General features: G+C 36.3%; 1 protein-coding gene and 1 pseudogene across 1 annotated transcript; one reads left to right on the forward strand and one right to left on the reverse strand.

The window, feature by feature from the left end:
- Positions 1-23,295, reverse strand: FUT9 (fucosyltransferase 9). Its single transcript, XM_047103283.1, has 2 exons — positions 23,223-23,295; positions 1-1,088 (listed from the first exon to the last, which is right to left on the reverse strand). The coding sequence occupies exons 1-2, from the start codon at positions 23,293-23,295 to the stop codon at positions 1-3; spliced, it is 1,161 nt and encodes a 386-aa protein (XP_046959239.1).
- On the forward strand, positions 1,127-2,904 carry LOC124528362 (receptor-binding cancer antigen expressed on SiSo cells-like; annotated as a pseudogene).
- Positions 23,296-25,156: the final 1,861 nt, after the last annotated feature.

The raw sequence follows: 25,156 nt of genomic DNA on the forward strand, positions 1-25,156 counted from the left end.
TTAATTCCAAAACCATTTCTCTAAATTACCCACAGATTTATATTCTTGATGCCTTTTCACATGATCACAAGCCAAGCATGCATGTGATTCCCAAAATCGTGGAAGGTTTACTGTGAAATCCTTCCTCCAGTTAAAGTAACTAAGGTATAACTTATTGTTTTTGTCAACTTCTTTCAGATATTTTGCGAGCTCACTGGGAGAGTTATAATCTTCCACATGAATGAATGAATCTGCTGGAATATAATTCTCATAATTTTCCCTAGACGGCCCCAGAACAACAGGGACAGAGCCGGCTAGAAAAGCATTGTAGAGCTTTTCTGTGATGTAATCTTTGTGGATTGAGTTTTCAAAAGACAGATAAAATTTGCAAGTAGATATGGTAGGAATCAAATTTTTATCATTCACATACTCTCCAAATGCTTGCCCGTATGTATGGATTTCAATGCTTTTGCTCAGCTCATTGTAATACTTGACCCTCGCATGCTCAGGATTCCAGTTACTTACAACCCAGCACACTAACTTCTCTTTGCTTGGCACTTCAAACACGAAGGGGTTTGTGCTCACCGTCAAGAAGCCATAAGGCACTTGGATATCTGAGTCACGGCGGTAAGTCAGAGTCAAGTTGAACAGGTGCTCAATGCCACTCTTTTGGGGCGTGTGGGTTGGTGATTCCAAATTCATCCAAATCCATTTCTGGAAGGGTGGCCTAGCCTGCTGAGGTAAGTTAGTCAGATCCCAACTGATATCTCGGTGATGGATCAGAACCGCATGAGATTTGTTGTATAGGGAACGGTCTGTGGTAAGATGGCATCCTTGGATGTTGAACATTGTTTGGCAAGATGTAAGGTCAAAGGTCTGCCCAAATGGCCACACCCAAATCAGGATAGTAGTTTCATTAAAATAATCAGTTTTGGTGGAGAAGAAGTTTTTCATTTTTAGCACTGAGCTGGCTGACTCCATTGGACTGAAGATCCAGCTGTTGGTGGGCTTGATGTAAATAAGCAGACATGCCATGAAACAACCCAGGATAATGCAGACAATTAAAAATGGGCGGAGAATTCCTTTGGATGCTGATGTCATAATTTTTTCTGTGAAACAGAGAAAGATAGGGAGGGGTAGTGACAAAATGTTAACCATAATTGGAGATCAACAAGTGGTACATCTCAAAATACACTTAATCACAAAATCAATTGTCTTTTCCTTTTTCAGTGTTATTAAACCATTGAGAGAATTAGAGCTTTTGTTAAGCCAAGAAACTGCTTTTAAAAGGAAGTTTCCCCTGAACTCTAAAAATAATAAATCAGAATTTGTTATAAAAGTACCAGCATATCTTCAAGCTGAGTTACATCTTCTTCAATGCCATCTTTACCTGTTATATTTTTATTTGCGTCTACAAAAATGACATAACAAAGACTGTCACCACTGAAGGTATGACTAAAATCTTTAGTACTTTGACACCACATCAGATTTGTGAACATTCCCTAGTTAATATAATCACTTATTCACTAGTGTGCTTTTAGAGATTGTGATACAACTCTGTAGTTCAGATGGAATTCTTGGCATGTTACCTTCACTGTCCGAAGTGAGTCACAAGTCATCCTGTAAAAAATAGCAACTTTTGGTTTGATATCCGCTTTTTTACTTTGTTTTGTTTTGTCTTTTATTTAAGTACACTGACAACAAAAATTTAATAAATTAAAACTTCTTGTTTAATTTTAAATGTTTACTTTTTCTTACCATTTTTCCTGTATACTTTTAGTAATCTGTTAGTACACCCAGGATCTACTAGGCATTCTCACTTACATGGTATTGGGTCATTAAAACAAGCTTTTTGGTTTTTTCTTTTTTAGCATTAAACTGTCATTAGTTAATAAAGATAAATGGATTCTCAAACTATATTCCACAGAGAACAGCATTAATCTTGTGAATCATAGTAGATTGAAACTAAAAAGATGAATCAAAGCTTTTTAAGAACTTTTTTAAATACAAGAATCTTCAAAGTGTTTCCTCTTTGACATTCACGTCTTATGAATATGAACACAAAGATAAGATATGTAATATGTTTACAAAACTCTCTTTGGATCAAATTCTTACTGATCCTCGGAAGCTCGTTATTCTTCTCATCAAAATAATGTGGCCTAACGATTTCAGATTCACTAAAATATTTTGAAATCTTGATCAAAACTAGTGTAGAAACATTAGATGTGGCCTTGTGTGCAAGCCTGGCACCAGGGCAGCTGGAAGCCTCTCCTGGGGAGGGGGAGGCGGAGGGACAGGTTTTGATTCCCACCGTGGCTATCACAGTTTCAGTTACTTAAAGTTTGCACTTGCCCGACAACACTATTTTCATTCCTAAAGAGATTAACATGCGGATCTGGCAGTAGACGGAAGTTAAGTGGAGACCAAATAACTTTGCCAACTGCAGTTGATTATTTGTCGGTTCCTAAACAGACAGATGCTGAGGAGTGGACGTCCTGGGATGAAGATACACCCACAAGTGTAGATTGAAGGAGGGAATGGGGATGTGATGACACAACAAAATACTGTGGAACAACTGGAACCTATTTTCAGGACATGACACCAACTATAAGGAAAACGCAGAATCATTATTAAGAAGACAGAACCATTACATTTTGGCCTCTCAGATGGTAGCACAGGTTTCTCTAGTAGATTAACAGCTACACAATATGTGCCTTTTATTCGTCAGTCTCCTGAATTAGGCAACTTGGATACCTGGCAGGAAAATACCAACGCATGGGAAGGAGAAGATGCAGACTGGCAAGGGGAAGAAGTTCTGAGGCAGCACAAGATGGCAGACAGAGAAAATAAAGGAAGAAAATGGAAAAGGAGGCACAGTGGCTGATGAAGAAGGAACAACACAAAATTGGTGCGAAGCTTTCATAACAAGTGCTCTTCACATGTCATAGTGCCAGGAGGAGAAATATGAGCTCCACAACTCAAGCAACATTTCGAGGGATTTAAGAGTATTTTCAAGAGTACAAAAACACAGCGTTTGATTTTAATGCATTCATCAGACCATCTAGGACACCAGGATTCTCTCAGAGTACCTCGAGATCTCAGTGATTGAGACTCAATGGAAAGAAAAAGACCCCTGAGGCAATAGTTTTTTCAACATGCTCCAAGTGTAAGGCAATTGTTTGCTATAGAGAAAATATTACAAATGGAATACACCAGTACCTCTTCTAGCTAGTGTTTCTAACCAAATAAATGGGTGTAGGGGTGCCTGGATGGCTCAGTGGGTGAAGCGGCTGACTTCGGCTCAGGTCATGATCTCGCGTTTCATGAATTTGAGCCCGGTATTGGGCTCCATGCTGACAGCTCAGAGCCTGGAGCCTGCTTTAGATTCTGTGTCTATCGCTCTCTGCCCCTTCCCCGCTTGCATTGTCTGTCTGTCTCTCTCTCTCCAAAATAAATAAACATTAAAAAATTTTAAATAAATGGGTGTAAATAGTTTTATGGTAGGAAAGAAGTCTGTGATGCTTTCCTTTGCTATGCGTAATGATAAAATAAATAATTTTAAATATTCTTTTGTTTCCATGATTATCTGACTTAAATCAGACAAACTGGATGGCTTTCTTTATTTCTTTTGGCAGAAGCTGGTATTGGTATACATTTCCTCTAATTTGAACTGGAATTGTTTATGTTTAATATGACATTAATGGACTTGATGACTTTGGTTTTTAAGAAAAGACACTAAATGCAATAATTCTATTTATCATAAATATTTTATACATCACTGTTTTCCTTTAGATGGTATTGTAATGCTGTACATAGATGTAATTTATATTGTAGCTATAAATTAAAAATCAGCAAAGTGACAAATTTGATTTGTATTATTAGAACTTGTGAGGTTTTTTAAAAAAATTTTTAATGTTTATTTTCAAGAGAGAGACAGAGTGAAAGCAGGGTAGGGGCAGAGAGACAGGGAGACACAGAATCTGCAGCAGGCTCCAGGCTCTGAGCTGTCAGCACAGAGCCCTACACTGGGCTCGAACTCACAGACGGTGAGATCATGAGCTGAGATGAAGTCGGATGCTTAATCAATGAGCCACCCAGGTACCCCTAACTTGTGAGTTTTAAAAACTAGTATTGGGTGATGGGCATTGAGGAGAGCACTTGTTGGGATGAGCACTGAGTGTTGTATGTAAGCCACTTTGACAATAAATTATATTAAAAAAATAAAAAAATAAATAAAAACTAGTATTAGTAGTTTTTCCCTTTTTTATAGATTTTAAGATGCTACAGTGTTTTAAATAGCTTAGTCCCTCTCACACAAAAGTCATTGATTTATAAATGCAGAAAGCCTTCAGTTCCAATATTTCAAAGATTTTAGATGATTTCCGTATCAATTTTATATATCTGTCAAAATGCAGTTTACCATGTTGTTGGCTAAGATAATATTATTGATTCATTAAATTTTCAACTGAGATAGGAATAATATTTTTATTTTTGGGTTTGACTGGCTTCAAAATTGTTTCAAGGAAAAAGATATATACTGTGTTCATAGGAAAGAAATAGATTTGATAGTTTAAAATCCTATTATTTTTTCTCCACAATTGAAATACATCCAGACTGATTTTCTATGGCTTTAGAATTTGTTAAGGATTTTCACTTTCATAAAAGTTGTCCAAAATTAACATTCTGTGGTTTTTTTTAAATGTTACAGGTACTCTAAACTATAGCTCAAATGTTTGAATTAAAATATTTCATAAAATCACAGACTATACAGTGAGATCACCCTAAGTCCTTATCCTAAGCTCCCAGACTAAATGTGATTGTAAAACCAGTTGAAATTTAACTTTGGTAAAAAGCTGCTTTTTGCAGTCCCAAGCCACACTGTCAGTCATCATGTTTATTAGAGTTTCTGCCAAAATACTCCTAATTAAATAGAATAGACTCGAATTTTTAGTAATATATGTATCTCTTCCCTTACTTATATTTATTTATTTTTAGTCATGGGAATGCTACATGATTTCTCTAAATTTGGGGTTCATTAAAGGGTAACCTCTCCTTTAGTACAATAAATTTTACTGCTTTTCCCAAATAGTTGACAAGTATTGAAGTCTGCTTTGGTTATGCCTTTCATGGGTGTGGGATTTTACTTTTTTGTTTGTTCTTGATTTTTGTTTAATTAGAAGTAAATATTGGTTAGAAATTATAGTTTGTTTGATTAATTAGAGGCTTTTCTTATGGAAGGAATAAGTAACAATACTGGGGGGAAAAAAAGAAACACTAGATGTTTCCTTCCAGAAAAAAAGGGAGAAATTGTTCTTTAATTACCTAAATTTATGTGAACATTTAAAAAAAATCACATTTTTTTATACGGCTTTTTTTGAAAGCATATGACATTTGCTATGTAGTACAGCTTGATTTTGTGCCTCCAAAGATTCTGGATATTGTACTCTGGAGCACTCCTAGGACAAATTTTGGAATCAAAGACTGAGACTTACCATCAAAGTTAGCCATCCAGTCAATAACAAAAGGAAAATAAGTGTCTACCAACTATGTCCAGAAACTATTTTTAAATGTTTATTTTAATGTATTATTTTTGTCATTTAAAAATTTGTTGCTTTAGGTATATTTCTTACAAATAGCATATACTTGGATTTGTTTTTTGTTTGGTTTCATTTTTGAGGTATAATTAACATATAATATTATATTAATTCCAGGTGTACAACATAATAATATACAGTTGACCCTTAAACCACACAGGTTTGAATTGCACAAGTTCACTTCTATGCAGATTTTTTTACAGTACTGTAAGTGCATTTTTCTCTTCCTTGTGATTTTCTTAATAATATTTTTTTCCCTCTAACTTACTTTATTGTAAAAATACAGTATATAATACATATAACATACAAAATATGTGTTAGTCAACTATTTATGTTATCAGTAAGGCTTATAGTCAACTGCAGGCTATTAGTAGTTAAGCTTTTGGGGAGTCAAAAATTATATGTGGATTTTCAACACCCGTAACCCCTGCATTGTTTAAGGTCAACTGTATAATGAAATGAGCACCACATATATCCCACATATATATATATATATACCTTTTTTTCTTGTGTTGAGAACTTTCAAGATCTACTCTTTTAGTAACTTTCAAATATATGATACAGTATTATTTACTATAGTCACCATGCTATACCTTACATCCCCAGGAAATCTCTACCTTTTTTTTTTTTAAATTTAAATTCAAGTTACAGTGTTGTCATGGCTTCAGGAATAGAACCCAGTAATTCATCTCTTACATGTGACACCCCGTGCTCATCCCAACAAGTTCCCTCCACAATGCCTGTCATCACCCATTTAACCCATTCCCCCATCAACTTACCCTCCAGCAACCCTCAGTTTATTCTCTGTATTTAAAAGTCTCCTATGGTTTGCCTCCCTCTGTATTATCTTATTTTTCCTTCCCTTGTGTTTCTCAAATTCCACATGAGTGAAAACATATGATATCTGTCTTTTCTCTGACTGACTTATAAATGTGTTATTTATTTGGTGAGAAAGAACATGAATGGGGGAAGGGCAGAGAGAAGGAAAGAGAGAGAATCCCAAGCATGCTCCAAGCTCAACATGGAGCCCAATGCAGGGCTCAGTCTCAGGACTGAGAACATGACTTGAGCCAAAATCAAGAGTTGGATGCTCAATGGACTGAACTACCCAGGTGCCCCCAGAAACTATTAATTAACCCCTGAGTTAAAGAGATAACCAGAAAGGAATATGAATGAAATCTCAACTCTTTATAACTAAATGACATGGTACTAAATGTCAAATTTTGTGGAAAGTACTTAAAATACTACTTTAAAGGAAATTACCAGGTTTGCACAGTTTTGGGGAAATTAATAAATTGGTCAACTGGATAAAGTGGACAAAGAAAAATGATCCAAAGCTAAATAAATAAGAAGTAAAAAATTAAGATAGGGATTGAAATTAAAATCGAGAGCAGAAATTTGAGGTGATTACTAACATCACATTAACTATGTGAGGTGATGAATGTTAAGTAAACTTATTGTAGTAATAGTTTTGCAATATCTACATATATCAAATTATTATGTTGTATACCTTAAACTCATAAAGCGTTGTATGTCAATTATAACTCAATAAAACTGGAAAAAATACTAAGATGAACCCCAGGCAAGAATAATTAAGAAAAAAGAAATTCAATTTATTTTATATTTTTTAAGAAGTTCATTTTAAATATCAAAAAGAGTAAATGATTTTTGATGTAACATAAAAAAATAAGAAATGACTATATTGAGTAATTTTACATTCATGAATTTGAAAAACTGATGAAATGAATGGTTATGTATCTACACAAATAGAAAAATAAGAAAAATGCCAATTTTAATAAGAAATTCTTATTAAACAAATAGCAGTGAGAAAAGTGGAATTGATAAATGGTAACTGAAAACAAACAGCAGACCTAGATGATTTGTAGGAGTGATATCAACATTTCAATGACTAGAGAATTTTTTTTTATTAAAAAAAATCTAATAAACAGAAAAATAAGCAAACAAGCTTAACTCATTATATGAAGCCAATTATTACCCTATTACCAAAAGAAAATATAAAAAGTTAAAAAAAGTATTTCATTTATGAACACAGATGTAAAAATACAAACATTTTGCAATAAAGATTATTAAAAATATATTATGACACAATTCAAGAATAGGTTTTTGTAGGTTCATGTACATTTGATCCCACTTTATAAATTTAAATATTTGGACAATCTTTGAATTTTTTCTAGATCTTGGGATCTACAGACTGAGAAAATTTACTGGAAGAAGGATCTCCTCTTTAATGGAGTAATACTAACCTTTAACATCCATGATTGGACTCAGCAATTAGGTTTTTTTCTTCCTATGGCACCAATGTTTAATGGTGTTTAGAAATGTTCTCATTGAAAGTTTCCTTAAATGCTTTCTGAATCGAAATGCATTGGCAAAAACTGCATAAGTGATATCAATTCATTATGATCAGGTTACAACTTTAATAGTCTCCATTTAATAAATGCTCACTCTCAGCTAGGCCTTGTGCCAAGCACTTTGCACACATCATTTCCTTTAATCTTCATAGAATCTCTAGCAAGAAGGTCTTTTATCACTTCTTCACAGATGAGAAAACTGAGGGCCAGAGATATGACTAACTAGCTTAACCATTGCGTTCTGCTCTTTCTTGCCTTCCACAATCTTCTTTGAATAATACAAACATCAGTAGTCTGTTGAGATGCACTTAGCACCTCAAGTTTCATTGTCTTGATTTCTCTGGCCTCTATCTTCTCCATAATTGAGGAGTACTTATCTATGCATTAAATTTAGAACAATTTCTCTTAACAAGAAACCTGACACTTATATGAAACTTATTAGTGTCAAAGATTGATCTCAGCACTGATGTTAACATACATACATATACACACTTATCCTCACTGTAATCCCATTTTATTGATAAAGAAACTGAGTCCTCTAATGGTTAAGAAACTTGCTCAGGGTCACCCAGTTCATATGTGGCCGAGCACACTGTCAAACAACCCAGGCCGTCTGGTTCCTGTTGGGGGCATGATCACTACATTTTATGTTTACTGATTCTTCAGGTTGCAGCCAGAGAATGTAATTATCTTGACTATACCAGAAAGTAAACTCTATGAAAGACTTTGTTTCTTCACTGTTGTATCCTCAACAGCAGAATATAGTAGGTGTTTAATACATGCTGTATATGTTGCATGAACAAATGGGTGGATTTCTAAGACCCTACTATGTGCAAGATAAAATTCTTAGTAACTAGAGAAACAAAAATGAACCAAGTGTGACTGAAGAAATATATACTTAGTTGCTGTCTTTGTGCATTTAACAAGTAAACCTTTAGAGAATAATTACCATTACAGTTACATACAGGTATTTTACCACCAAATGAGCAAAATCTCCCAGTTTTGCTTCTCTTCATCACGTGTCAAAGTTGGCATCTATCTAGTACTCTTTAATTCCCATGACTCTTTTCTTGGCCAAATGAGAAAAAAAAATTGGTCACTAGGCAGAAACAATGTTCCTTTCACTGTGTGCCTTTCTGTGTTCTGCTTCCTGGACGTTTTGTATTGAGGTTCTTCTTGTTAACTCTCTGCATACCTCTCACCTCAGCTTTCATTGCTGTCGGGGTCAATTACTGAATAGTAGGGGCAGTTATTTAGTGACCCCTGCTTTGTACAGAAACTGTCAGAAAAGTTTGCCTCTTGGAACCATACTGACATGTCCTTGACAGGAACCTTTTCACCTACTCCTCATAACTAAAATTCAGTTGGATCCCAACACATCTTGAACTGCTAATCGATACAACCTATTTTTAAAGCACCCACAGCAGTGTTACTTTTGCTCTCACCTGAGATACCAATACATTTATAGCATTAAGCAAATTATAACAAAAAATCATGTAGTTAAAACTTTTCAATTATTTTTAATAGTCTCCAGTACTATTGAAGAATATAATTTAAAGGCATTGGCATTAAAAATTAACACAATCTTTGGTAAAAGTACAACTTGATGGGACTTGGTGTGCCTATGATTCTGTTTTCCATCATGAAACTACCTTCATTCACATTTGTAGGAATGCTCTACTGAGTGATAAAGAATGGAAGAGAGCTTGGAATAGAAAAGGTTCAAGTTTGATTCTCAAGTCATAAATATACTTCAAGGTATTGGGAAAGAAATGTGAACCAAAGAGAACAGGAGCCTTCTTCAAGAAATAGTAGTTCTTTTTTTTTTGGTGTGTGTGTGTGTGTGTGTGTGTGTGTGTTGAATCCTTATTTCAAATGGAAAGAAACAAGTGTATATTTAAAATCGAATTCAATACCTACCTAAAACTTAAAAGACAGAACAGTTGGGTTTGTCACTTGCCACTTGGGATTTATTCCTACATTGCAGCCCCCCCTAATTCTTCAACCCACCTCTCTGGCTCACACTAGCAGGCATGTGGGATTGGAGGAGAATTTCCCTCATGTCCTTAGGAGTTCTTGAGTCAATATGTTTGACAATCACGTATTCCCTATTTGTTGTGTGGGTGCATAATTAAATGATTCCTGATACAGTAAAACTTTTCACCCTTGGCAAAAATGTGTAAAGGAACAGAATTCTGGATCCACTTAAGGATCTTCAGATCAAGCCAGACCAGCACCAAAGACAAGAAATGAATCATTAAAAAATTCAGTGGGTAAAGTTAGAAATAGTTAAAGGAAAAAAATTGACTGTCACCCATTGTGACTTATTCCCTGTTAAATAAAATAAAATTTGTAAAGTGCTTCTGATAATGCCTGGACCAGGAAAAGCACTATGTAAGTGTTTGCTATTATATTATTACTCTCTGTTAATAGTCAAGAATCCGAGCTCTTACCTTAGCCAAAATTCTTTTGGAATCATAGATCCCTTCTTATTTCTATGTAAATTATTACCACTTCTCTTCTTTTCTTTTTTTCTTTTCTTTTCTTTTCTTTTCTTTTCTTTTCTTTTCTTTTCCTTTTTTAAAGTTTATTTATTTATTTTGAAAGAAAGGGTGAGAGAAAGAATCCCAAGCAAGCTCCTGCTGTCAGACGTGGGACTCAAACTCACAAATTGTGAGATCATGACCTGAGCCGAAACCAAGAGTCTGATGCCGAATCTACTGAGCCACCCAGGAGCCCCAAATTATTACCATTTCTGACCACACACACACACATGCACACACACATACACATGCAGAATTTCCTCTAAGTTTAAAACATAACTCATTATTAATAACATCTGGATAAATATATAATATAAAAATTTTATAAACAGGGTCTTTCACTTGTTCATGGTATCACCCTTTATACAAAAGATTACTCTATAAGCATATTATAATTAAAGGATTCTCTAGCACATATATGAAAATGAAAATAATTACTGCTATTTTAAAATTTCTTGTGAGTTTCTTTTAACATGATTTGAGAAGCTGTACAAGTATAGGCAGAGTTATTTTCCTGTTTACATTTTCTCACTGTCTGGATCGCCTCCCTTCTTCTGATAAAATGCCCTTATTTCCTACTGGGATATTACCTCTCCTCTCCTGTGTGCAATCTTTGGGACTACAGAGAATGATATTTCCCCCTTTCCTAGCCAATGTTGAGCAGAGGATCCAGATCATTCAAACTCTTTTTCTGGGACTTTGAAACTTGAAAGGAAGGGTCAGGAGGGAAAAATCTTGGGGCTGATTAATCACAGTGGGGTTTCCTTACAAGACAATTAAGTAAAGTCTACTAATTGCCTCCAAGTTGCTGCTTGGGGTGCCGCCTTCCTGGGCTTCCTTCTTCTGGCATTCCTTTAGCTCTAAGAGCTATTCCATAAACTTGCAATAATTTCCTCTTTGTGTGTGTTTATTATAATTGTTTTCAGTGCTTGAAACAAATCCAAACAAACAACTGCAACAAAACCAAAGCAAGCAAGCCAACAAAACCCCAGCTAATTATCTTCTCTCCTCTTTTTTTAATTCCTGCAGGACATGAAGTATATTACTTGATTCTTTCAAAATATGTCCATAATTATTTGGATTTAAAAAACTATATATAAATTCTTAAAACATCAAACATATCTCTTCACTTTATGTTAAGCCATAGACCCCACCCGGAATTAAGGTATTGTGGTATCTAATTGGGCTATTATTGATCTGTTTGGTCAGGCTCAAGGAACAATTTGTTCTCCACATAATCATCATGGGGTTTAGTGTCCTGATACTCATATGGATTCTGCAAAAGTCTTCTGAATACTACACTGAATGTTTATCATTTAAATTGCACGGTTTTATTTTTGGGAGTTGTCTTCGTTATTGTTTTATTTTGCTTTTATTGCTTCCTATGACTTTTAGGCTAAGATCCTTTACAAGAATAAAAATATGTCTCATACTTTCTATACTATATACCAGATTATATTCTGCCTCGAAGCACTGTAAAACTTTATATATTCATCACTTCACTTTCAAAGATTCCCTTGACACTTCACATTCTGCTGAACCTTTCTCATGGGCATTCCTGCTCTCAGTTCCCACAATTTCCCCCACTAGAATCTGAGCCAAATGCCTCCTGTCTTTGGGAGAGATGCCATTTACTTTTTGGCAAGAAGACACAGGTTGATGATCTCTGGAATGCTATCAAATTTGTGTTTGTGAACCTTTCTCAAAGACCTTTGGATATTATCTCTGGTATTTCCATGGGTGAGCCTCTTTTATTTCCTCCAAACACTGGAAAAGCTACCACCAAAATATGCCAGATTTTGGTCCCAATGCTTTTCCTGAATATTCCTCAGAATGCACTCTAGCACATATTAGGATTCCCTGACTTATTTCTGCAGTGTTTTCATCTTTAGGGATATTACTCCAAAATGCTCAAACATGTCTCTCTTTTCGCCCCTTTCATTTCTGTTTTACACATTTGTTTGGCCAACTGCCATTTTTCCGGCATTGCAAATTTCTTCATCTTGAGTGGTTTCTACATTCACTCTCTTTGAAATTTCTTTCCAATTCAGGGATGAACCTTTTTTAGTTTGATCTTTTATCTGCTCTCTTCTCTTTCTACTTGTAATCACTAGTTGTCAGTCGCTGTCTTTATTCATCTTAGAAGCTCTATTTACCTGCTTTTGCTGCAGCTAAAGCAATCAGATCTGACACTGAGCCCAAGCATCACTTGGCTCACGTGGTACCTTCCCAGAGGGAATACCATAGACAGGGCCAACGGTGTTTGCTGGCATTTTCCCAGAACATGCTTTCTGGTGTTCCTTGGGGCCAATGGTCTTTTATAATTTGGCTGGCAGCACCAGTGCTATGATTATTGTCAGGTTTTAGCCCAAAACAGCCAGCCAGTGAAGGTCAAGAGAGCCTTTACAAAAATCCCAAACTCTCATTTTGGGCTGATATATTACTATGCATTCCCAACTCTGAAGATGGGACTTTTTTCCTTACAGATGACAAAGTAGAGTGATTAACCCAGTACATTTTTCCTTACATCTCCCTGTCTTTTAAATGTATACCCTACCCAGTACCAATGATGTCTCCTAATTATTCCTTAGATTAGTTGACTTCTTTCTAATTCCCTAGGTCCAAAATCTATCACCTCCTGTTTAGACTGCTGACATTGCTTTTCAGCAGTACATCTGGCTCTCAATTTTGGTCAGTTCAATTTATTCACAATGCAGTAGAGCAATGTTTGTGAAAGTGTGGTCCCCAGACCAGTGGCAACAGCACCAACATCACCTGGGATCTTGTAGGGAAGGCAATTCTCCCACCCGACCCCAGATATAAGGAATCAGAAACTGGGGTGAGGTCCAGCAATCCATTCTAAAAAGCCCTCTAAGTGATTTCTAAAATACACTAAGGTTTGAGAATCCCTTAGTCGAGTCATCTTTTCAAACCACAGATCACATTGTTTCAGGTCCTTCAATGAATTACAATTACTTTTAAGATAAAGCAAAAGTGTCTAACTGTAGCTTAAACAGTCCTGGGTGATGGGAAACCTGCCTCTGTTCCAACCCAGGCTCCCTTCTGCACTCCCTCCATGGCCACCGTTGGCCCTCGTGCACAGATGGGGACACTCACTGCACCAGCTCCTCCCTCTCCCTGGAACAGCTTCTCTTCTCTCTTTGTTGATTTCCTCCTTTTCACTTTTCATCCCTCAGCTCCCCTGGCAGTTTTTTGTTGAAGGATTCCTGAGGACCTCCCAACACCGATCCCCATAGTAAACCAAAGGCCAAGTACATGTCTCATCGTCCCATGTGTCATTTTTGCAAAGCACTGATCACAATAGCAGGTGTACCTATATTTGTGTACTTGATTAGTGTTATTGCCTCTGTTTGACTGTAACTAGGCTCATACAACAGACAATGGGTGTTTTTCTTCAGTATTCAATCCCTAGTGCCTAGTCAAACCTGATATACCTTTGTTTTCAATGTTTTTTGAGTGACCAAATAGTTAACAATTACTGAACACTTGTAATGTTCCAGGCACCAGGCTAAGACATTCATATAGATTTTTATCACTTTATTTTCAGGAAAAGCATATTTGTTTTTCTTCATTAAAAAAAATATGTATCAGGGCGCCTCAGTGGCTCAGTCAGTTGAGCATCTGACTTTGGCTCAGGTCATGATCTCACAGTCTGTGAATTCGAGCTCTGCATTGGGTTCTGTGCTCACAGCTCAGAGCCTGGAACCTGCTTTGGATTCTGTGTCTCCCTCTCTCTGTGCCCCTCCCCTGCTCGTGCTCTGTCTCTCCCTCTCTCAAAATAAATAAACATTAAAATTTTTTTAATAAAATAAAAAAATAAATACATATCACTTTCTATATGCCAAACATGGTTCTAAGCACTTAACAAATATTAATTCTTTCAGATCCATAATGACAAGATAAAATACACACTATAATTATATTCATTTTATAGACCAGGAAGCTGATGCACCTCTATTTGTCTCCTATCACACAGTAGATAATAAATCAAGATATGGACAGTAGTGGCTTGACTCCAAAACTCTAAAAACACATGTTGAGAATTGAGAATTACAGCTTATAATTGAAAAGAATTCTATGAATTATGGGATTTAAAATTTATTTTATCACATGTATTGCTCTGAAGTCATTGTTCATTAGAACAAACTAGATCACCAACACTTCATCTCTACTTTTATTCTGGAAAACAACGGCCAGAAACAGAAAACCAGAAGTCTTAGATAGTTCTCCTCCTGTCCCCAAGAGAATGCAGAAGGGTGAATTGGATCAGGGGAGGAGTCTAACTTTGTTTTATTATTAGTCTAGTTATAAAACAATTCCAGGGATACAAAGAATTATTGACACATTTGTAATTGGTAATCCAAGGCCTCTCTGATAGTGTATTCCTCATAGCTGCAATCTCTTTCAAGTGAATTCCTTATGTGCTGCTTTGATTAGTCAGCTTTGAAAATTAACTAACCTCAAAAAGCCAGGAGGCCAAAAACAATAAAGGTAGAGAATCTTTCAATACAAATTCAAATAATTTAATAAAATTCAATAAAAATTAAAAAAACATTCCATTAAAAATTTCACTTATATCCTATAGTTTGTGCACACAATGTCATTGTTTAATATACTTTAAAGGATTTACAAGCATTTATTTTAACCATCCATTATTTAAAATGGAATAAAGACTTCCTTTTCTGTAAGATTTACGTTCCAAATTCCCTGTATCCCACCAGACTACTGCATTAGGTCATGTGCTTTTAATGACCATATTATGATTGTTTGACTTTCATCAGTCTTACTACCAATAATCTCCTCAAGGTGTCTCTCAGTTGTGTAAAAGACTGGGAGGGAGTTTCATATGGAGCCAAACCTCTCTGGCCTCCGTAGTCCCCTTCTGCCCTGGGTTTGTCCTTCTTGCTCATTTGGCCACCACCAGTCTGAGAATCCAATTGATGCAACCTCACTTCTTTTTTTCTTACATTTTTTAAATGTTTATTTATATTTGAGAGAGACACAGGGAGAGCATGAGCAGGGGAGGGGCAGAGAGACAGAGACAGAATCTGAAGCAGGCTCCAGGCTCCAAGCTGAGAACTATCAGCATAGAGGCCATTGCGGGGCTCGAACTCATGAGCAGTGAGATCATGATCTGAGCTGAAGGCAGGAGCTCAACCGACTCAGTCACCCAGGTACTCCAATGCAGCCTCGCTTCTGCTCCTACCATAATATGTGTGAGCCTAGAATCTCAAACCCAACTGTCCCCTGTCCTCTAACTCTCTGAGTGTCAGGGTATCTGGGTTCCTGTTGCACTTGGAAGACTGGCTATCTGAATCAAAATCTGTCACTGACTCCAGCAGCTTTGACTATGTTGACACACTCACACAGTCTCTCTCAGAACATTTCCCTTAATTTCTGGTCCTCTGTCTGCTACCAAAAGAGGCTTTAGTCCAGTTTACAAGGCAAGGAAGTAAAACGGGAAACAAACTGCTTTATGTTCCTTGGCTCTTTCCTACACGCTTTCTCCAACATAAAATTCTCGCTTTTTCAGTTACAAAAACAAAAATGAAAACAAAAACAACACACCATCGTGCACACCAAAGGATGTTAACAGATACTAAGAAGAAGGTTGCCATAACAAAAGAACCTATCTACCTATAGAGGTAAACACTATATTAGACGGGGCATTGCCATGACAACAGTTTCTGGATCAGACCAAATTTTACAGGCTGATCATCTTTTGAACTCATGTGAAACTAATTAGCACCAGCTTTACTGGGATTAAATAACACATCACTGTAGTTAATGAGGAGCTTCTGAAACTTCAAGTTAAATCTATAATAAGAGAATAGGCCAGTAAGAACTAAAATAGAAAGGATAAACCACGAAGAAATTAACAGCTTAAGAAACAACACGATAAAAGTGTGGCTAAAGAGGTCTGTAGGAAAGAAGCAGGTTTAATCAACCTGCAACGGAGTAATCTGAAAATGAACTGATCAAGATACTCAACAAAGATGATATTATTAGAAGAAAGATAGGAGGAATTTAGAAGTAAAAAATTGCAAGAGTGAAAGACCCTTAAATTTGAGATACAAGTACTCCCATCCTTGGAGGTGGGGGGAGGTTTTTTACTATGTCACTATATCATATAGTGATATATATCATATAGTATATAGTATATATACTATATCACTGTATCACTGGCCTCACTGGCTTATTTCTCCATAGCCTGAATAAGTCTCCTCAAGGGTTAACTAACATTCCTATTCTAATTTCATTCCAATTAAATAATCTTTTGAATATTCAGTTTACCAAGCTGTTGAATACTCAGAAGAAAGCACCATACTCGATAAACATAATAGCGAAAACGAAAAGGAAATACATCAACAGAGAACACCCTTCTCTCCTCCCACCACATTGGAAAAGGCAACTGTTCTCTCCTCCAAGGCTGATTCTTCCTCATTATCTGGAACCTAAATAAGTCAAGTGACCTCATTCCATTCATTATCTCTGATTTTTTTGTAATCTTCAATTTCTCTATCTTAATGGTTGTTTTCCATTAGAATTTAAAATATAATCACAGTTCTTTTGTCTTCTACTAAAGAACCTCCACCCTCTCAAACACTGCTCAGCTATCTCTACAAATAGATGCATCATTCATATACCTATCTAAGCCTAAGCCTCCAACTGGAAGTCATTATTCATTCCTTCAACTCTGTTATCCAACATCCAGTCAATTATTGCACCTAATCATTGCAAATGTGCTAGTTATGAAATCTCATTCGCTTTCTCCATCTACTGTTACTTCATTGTTTCGGCCTGCTTCACTTATTTCCTAGATTATTGTAATGATCCACTAACTGTTGTCACTGATACTGCTTTTGTTTTCCTCCAATTCACAGTAAACACTGACTTTTTTTCTTTTTCTTTTCTTTTTTTTTTCTTTTTTTAAAATTTCTCTTTTGAAAAAGTTTTATTGAACAGGGTGGTTCAGTAGGTTCAGTGTCTGACTTCAGCTCAGGTCATGATCTCACAGTTTGTGGGTTCCAGCCCTGCACTGGGTTCTGTGCTGACAGCTCAGAACCTGGATCTTGCTTCCGATCTGTGTCTCCCTCTCTCTCTGCCCCTCCTCTGCTCACACTCTATCTCTTTCTCTCTCTCTCAAAAATAAATAAACATTAAAAAAAAAGAAAAAAATTTACTGTCAAAGCAATGTTGGAGAGGAAGCTGTTAAAGCAGCTAGCCTGTGATCCCTCCTGATTACCAAGAAGATGTTCCTGGGGATTGGGTGGTTAAGAAGGCAGGTGACCTGGTTCAGTGTCTCTGTAAACATGATAACTTGACCTCCAAGCCAACAGACTAATCATATTTGCTGGAAGGGAGAACTCTTATCTATGAAATACTTTGAAGAAGATGTTCTTGGTTTAGGATTGCTTATTGTAAATGAACCTAAACTTGGATGGATTTATGAAGCATGGTTCCCTGGAGAGTGTCAAATAAGCTATAAGACTTTTACGTATTATTTTGGACCAGAGACCAGGTATGATGCAAAAGGAGGGTCTTCCCTTTGGGATCTGAGCCACCAGTAGATCTTCTCATCATCTATTTGTCTTTTTCTAATTTAAAAAGTACCTAACTATAAAGGTAGCAACTGATTTACTCACGATGTGTTCATCTGACTCAAACTTGTTTTTCAATTTGATGCTATGTGAATTAAGTGCAAGGCTGTAGCTTTAAAAAATATGAAAAAGAGGACCATTAACTGGCTTCTGGACTACGTGGGGCATATGGCACATTGTTCTGTGACTGAAAACACCTGCTCTGGACACCGAGTGCCTAGTTTTCAATCCAGGATCTACCTGTGGCTCTCTATGAAACTTTTGGGCAACATTTTCAATCTTTCCTAGTGTCTTAGTTATTCATCTAAAAAATCAGAATACCTACCTGCCAGATTTGTGCATGTAAAATTAATTGATACATGTAAATCACCTGGAACAGTCCCTGGTGTATAGCAAGCATTTGATAATCAGGGGCTGTGATATTTGCTACACATACATGCATATGACTCCAGAAGTATACTTCTTCACTGCTGAATATGAAATGGCCACCTGTAGCAGTAGCAGCAATGAACTTTGCATTTCCTCTGAGAGACAGAATTGTAAGAGATTTTGCCTGGAGTAATCTAGTCACTTAACCACTGAGCAAGTGGTCACCTCTCAGAAAAAACAAAGTGGTATTTTGCAGCATGAATGTGTCACTACTTGTCATTGGCCAAAATGCAAAAGGCAATTTGCTCCATTTTAATTTGATTTTGTTCCATCTTTTAGAGTAATTACTGGACAATTATTTTGTCATAAGCTGTATGCTCAATAGGCAAATCTGGCTTCATGAGATTAAGAAACTCATTTTCTGTGATGTGCTTTGCCCCTCTTCGACCTTCAATTTGTGAAAACATTTTTTTTCAGGTGTTCTCTTTGGGAGCAAGTGATTTTTTTGTCATTTTAATTTTCTTAATTTTCATTGTTCTTGTGTATTAAAATTCCATTTTTTTCTACAGTTAGCAAAATAACTAACCAAAAATTTTGTACACAATAAATGCTTGTTAATTAAAGTTCTTATGTTTATATGACACAGTGTTATAAATGGATGTTACAATGAATATATTTAAGCTCCCTTAAAGAACTCACAAGCCAAAAAAACTAGTAGCAAAATAAGATAACAATCCTATGGAATAATGAATACTTTACAATATATTATCTTAATAAGAAAGACTTTCTCTGCTCCCATAGTCGCTATGCATCTCTCTAACGTGGCATTTCTATTATAATGAGATTAAGGGTGGTTTGCTTGTGTTCCTCTCCTGTTAGACCCTAAGTTCCACAATATAGTATTTAAACGTGATTCTATGAATTGCTAACAATAGATGTTAATGTGAAACAAAATAGGAACAGTTCAAAAACCAAGTCATCTGTTTTGAGAAGCAGGGAGAAGGGAGATTGATGCTCTTTCACTGTTTATTATATTAAATAATTAACATACTGATAGGGCTAGGAAACTCTTAGATATTATAGTTCATATTCCTTCCATTTATATTTCAGTTAACTAATAAATTGAATAAGGAATTGAGACTCATAAACAATTATTTCTAAAAATGATGGCATTATTCAAGGCCTAGAGTTAGAGTCTCCTTAATTAATGATTGTCAGGTGGTTGACAATGGAAATATTTGCAAGACGTACACTGACTAATGATGAAGAGATTTGTGAGCATTTGTGTTGAAGGCAATAGAAAATAATTAAGGAACAATTTTAAGCTGGGAGGCAACTTTGTGATAATCTAATCTGACAGTCTCATTTCATAGCTTGATAGAGTTACGAAATAGATACGTAGAGGTTAAATTATCACTAATAGTACATATTTAGTGACACAGGAACTTCAAACCACAGATTTTGACTTCTGGTTCAAGACTGTCCATAATGCAATGTCTCTTCTCTTCATGATATGGGGAAGTTGTGATAGTAAGAATTCAAAATGAAAAATGGTCCAAAATCAAATCATCAAGTGGATTAAAATTAAAATAACTCAAATAGAAATGAAAATTAAAAAGAGAAGTCTTGGGGCGTCTGGGTGGCTCCGTTGGCTGAGCATCTGACTCTTGATTTTAGCTCAGGTCATGATCTCACAGTTCATGAGTTTGAGCCCCACATCGGGCTCTGTGCTGACAGTGTGGAACCTGCTTGGGATTCTCTCTCTCTCCCTGTCTCTCTATCTCTTCTCTGCTCACGCTGTCTCTGTCTCTCTCTCAATATAAATACATAAACTTAAAAAAAATTTTAAAAAGAAAAGAGAAGCCTTGGATATTGAATGGAACCAACAGCTTGTCTCAGCCATCCTGGTACACGTTCTTTTACTGCCTTCTTCAGGCCTCTGCCATTGTGTCCCAGCTGCCTGAATCCAGGGAGGTTGAGCAGCAAGGGGACCCAAGCCAAATGGCAGTGTAGGAGGACACAGAAGTTTGTTGTTGAGTCTGATACTATTTTAGTCCCTTTAAAAATGGGAGGATCCCTCACCCTGCTCCCACATTGTAAGCAGACAAAGGCTCCCGATCAAGAATTGCTCCTGCTCTGGGTAAAGATTTCTGTATAAATGCTATTGGTGGGTATGGTTCTAAGAGAAGAGTAATAATTAAGAAAATAACTAGTATTATTGAGCATTCATGATGTGCCAGATTCTATGTGGAGGACTTTATTATACACTGTCCATAAGATAAGAATAATTTTAATGCTTACCTTATAGGATTGTTTTGAAAATTAAAGGAGATAATCCAAGTGTTTAGAAACTGCCTGCCACACAGACAGGACTTGATGAAAGAGCAGTTAGTATCATCATCTCATTTACTTCCAATGATTTTATGCAAAGGGTGAGAATTCTTGAATTTGTTAAAATGGTCCGAACTGGCATTTGGTGGATTTAGGGCCAGAGTTCAGACCCTCGCTCTTCGCAATGAGCTTCCTGCATCTCCCAGGGATGGCGGTGGAATGAGAACTGGGTGTGGGGCCAGAGACCCAGGTGGACCTCCTGTTCGCTTGTGCAGTAGCTGCACAAGCTTTACAATGTTCTCTGAACCTTAGTTTTTTCATCTCTAAACCAAAGCTTGCTTTTGTAAATAAAATTTTACAGACATACCAATCCATTTATGCATTGTCTATAGCCACTTTTGTGCTACAATGACGGAGTTGAGTAGCAGCAGCAGAGACCCTATGGCTCACAAAGCCTAAAATACTTACATCTGGCCTGCTCCAGAAAGTTTGCAACTTCCTGCTCTAAAGCATCAGGTAGAACTTGTTTTAGAACATAGCGTGCATTTATGTATTTACATTTCTTAACATTTGATGGCTTAGGTAGAAAGCCAGAGTAGTTTTAAGGAACAAACTCTGCATTTTCTCTTTACTGCTTGTTAAATCTACATGAAATGGCATGCCCAAGACATCTGTATGTAAAGAACTATCACTGCTAGCCACAGAACTGGTACAATGTTTGATGACTGAATGTATATTAATTTTTCTCTGCTTCTTTCAGAGTGACCATATCTCTTATATATTTTTTAGCAGGCAACATAATCTTGGGAATGTATTTAGTTGAGACAGAAGATGGGAATGGGGCAGAGAAGAAATGAAAATACAGTTCCTCACCTTTACTTAATAAAGGCAGAGCTGAATGTACTAGCTGGCAAGGTGAAAAGGCCATGGTCTCAGAGAGGCACCATTTTTTCTTATTGATGAGCTCCAAGATTTATCTCTTAAACTATAGCCTTAGGGAAGTGGGAGCCAAAAGAGCATGCCTTCAGCTTTAAATAGTCCCTGAAAGAAAAAGTCTTGAGATGTTGTTGAGACATTTTCTCAAAGTCCAGTTTTAAGAAGAGAGTCCTGCAATCTAGTTAACTCCTAATTGTTAAGGCATGGCAACACAACTGATGTGTCAACTGAAGTATTTACTCTTTTAATTTTTGTTTTATGTGTGTTCATTTTTGGAAGACAGAGAGAGACAGAGCACAAGCAGGGGTGGGGCAGAGAGAGAAGGGGACACAGAATCTGAAGCACGCTCCAGGCTTTGAGCTGTCAGCATAGAGCCTGACGCGGGGCTCGAACTCACGAACTGCGAGATCATGGCCTGAGCCGAAGTCGGACGCTTAACCAACTGAGCCACCCAGGTGCCCCTCCACTGAAGTACTTAGTATAAGATCCTGAAATATTTGAGTCAACTGTCCTTCTGGGAGCACTGAACACTTTAAACCCTTATAAGGAAGGAAAGGGAGGAAGGGAGGAAGGGAGGAAGGGAGGGAGAAAGAAAGAACAAAAGAAAGAGAGAGAGAGAGAGAGAGAGAAAGAGAGAGAAAGAAAGAAAGAAACAAAGAAAGAAAGAAAGAAGAAAGAAAAATAGAGCATGTGTCTAAAATGGTTTGTATTCAGTTTCAGGAAGCTTTTATTTGGAATGTTTTCTAGATAATTTGTTCAGGACGTCAGAACTGGGCATGAATGAAAGTCCTTGGGTTTCCTATTATTCACAAATCATTTTCTGTGAATTCTTCTTAACTTCCCCATTCATTTCCATCTTTTTCAAACTCTTTAATCTAGCTGTGCTTCCCATGTTTACTTTATCATGTTCCTCCCTGGTTTCAAATAAAGGCATAAGGATAAAAGGGGGAAGAGTAAGATTATAATGTGTATATCTTGTTATTGTGGTAGCAGTCACCTTTTTTTATTTGGGGATCCTTGTGTCTATTTCATGCTGGGAGAAAAACCCTGGCAGATAACTATCTTGTTTAACCTCTGACTCCCAAGTAATTTTATACCGAACTGGTGAAAGATAACTGTTCTATTTCAATAGGCTTCCCCAGTGGATAAGTTTTTTTAGGTATAATTTACATCTTTCTTTTTGTAATTTGCAACCATTTAATTTGATTCTGTCTCCATGTAGATGGAAAACATCTGGTCAACCTTTTTACAGAATTTTTTATATTCTTGAAACCAGTTATTAACAACCCTCTGCTACTCTTTCTTTAATAATAATCTAAGTTTCTCTAACTTCTCTACATAATAATGTGCTGCTCTTTATCTTCAGAGCTGTGATTGTTAGGAGACTAATTTGAGTTGTTTCTTGGCGTGCTGAAGAGTTTGTATTAATCCAATCACATCTCTTTTACTTCAATCCCTAATGTGTTGCTTGCTCACCATTAAAGTGGGGCAAGTGGTGGTCTATGACTTCAAAAGCAAGTGAGAGATTTACTGGGCCATAGGATTTCATATTTTCTGTCTCAACCAGTGGAGGCAATCCCTCATTTCAGAAGTCCTAATAAAGTCTTCTTGTGTTCTCCTTGATTCACAGAATAAAATCCCACTTTTCTCTTTAGAAAAGCTAAACAACAATCCAAACAAATAAATTATTAACTATTTTGTTATGCAAATTATTTCTTAAAAGACACTTTTAATGACAACAATGCGGCAATCACATTTATTTAAAAACTTAAAACTCTTAGCAATGCCATATAATGATAGCTCTCATTAAATGGTATTAAAGAAAACAAAAGAAAATCTGTAAGATTTACATGGTAAATTATCATCTTGTAAATATAAAAGACCAGGTGTTCCATTTGACAAATTCACAACTTAACAAGACAGATACAAAAGTATTTTATCACATAAAATATTCATCAATTTTTTTTCTTTTGTTTTCATTGAATAGATTTTAAATGAAGCAAGAACATAGTCAAGGAAACCTCTAGTGAACACAAAGACTTTGAGAGAAGGACAGCCCAAATCCCATCTCACACTAAGAGAGGCAAGATTATATGTGGTTATATGTGGTTGACTAATCAATTCATTCAATACATATGATCTGTTACCTCATTATGAGCGTTGTTCAAGTTGCTACTGATAAAATAGCTAAAGAAGATAGGCAAATTCTATTCTCTCATGCAGTTAACTTTTTAGTGGGGGATGGCAGACAATAGAATAGACAAGTAAATAAGACAGTTAAGGCAAGTTGTTTGAGGAAAATAAAATACAGTACTACAGAGTGACTAGTGCCTACGTAAATAAAATGATACATATTTAAGGGGAGACTTGAATGGCAAGCGGGAGCCGGCTCCTCAATGATCTGGAGAAAAAGCAGCATAGAGAAACTAAAGGAAATAGAAAAATGTCATTGTGGCTGGACAGAATGCTGTGTGCTTTGTGAAACTGTGCATGTATTATTCCTCACAATGAATGAATTTCCTGCCCCTCTCCATCAATCTAAATTCAAATATCCCATTTTGTATAAGTCTTCTTCCAATTCCATAAAACCATCTATTTTGACTCCAGCTCTTACCTTTCTTTTTAATATTTCAGTGGTACTAGGAAACTTCACACCAATGATAGAATATGTAAATGTTTGTGCAAGGCTCTTGTATCTTTACAGAGCACAGAGTTATTTCCTCAATAATGAGAATTGTGTCCCTTTATTTATTTTGTCTTCTATAGTGACAATCCTATGGACAAATGATACTGCCAAAATAAGAATCTTGAGCCTTGTTGGGGGCGCCTGGGTGGCTCAGTTGGTAGAGCATCCAAGTCTTGATTTTGGCTCAGGTTAAATGTAAAGAGCCAAAATCTCTTTACATGATCCCAGGGTTGTGGGATTGAGTCCAGCATTGGCTGGGTGTGGAGCCTGCTTAAGATTCTCTCTTGCCCTCTCCCTCAGCCCCTCCCTTGCTCACATTCACACACATGTGCTCTTTCTCTCTCAAAATATAAAAATAAAAAATAAATAAGGAATGTTGAGGCTTGTTGAAGACTTGCCAGTTGACAATGGAATTGTGATTTTGCCCTTAATTTTCTACCTCTTAAAAGTTTTTATGAAAAGAAAAGAGGAATGCTTCCGGAGTAATAACCACAGTACCTTGCTTAATATTGACAAAAGTATGTTAGATAAAAGCAAAGTAATTGAAGCTTCTCAGATTGGGCACATTTAGCAATGTATTTTAGAGAATTAATCCTTGCTTTAAGAAGTTAAGTCTGATTCTTAACTGCTAGTTGTCAGTTCTTAGCTTGAAACTTCCAATGACTTTCCAGTTTTGTTTTGTTTTTTCCCAGTAACATATGTTGTCTGTTTATTGTTGACTTTG

This window comes from Lynx rufus, unplaced genomic scaffold (genome assembly GCF_022079265.1).
Source record: "Lynx rufus isolate CCGP_SWC_20201006 ecotype Redwood Valley unplaced genomic scaffold, mLynRuf1.p SCAF_6, whole genome shotgun sequence".
NCBI lineage: Eukaryota > Metazoa > Chordata > Mammalia > Carnivora > Felidae > Lynx > Lynx rufus.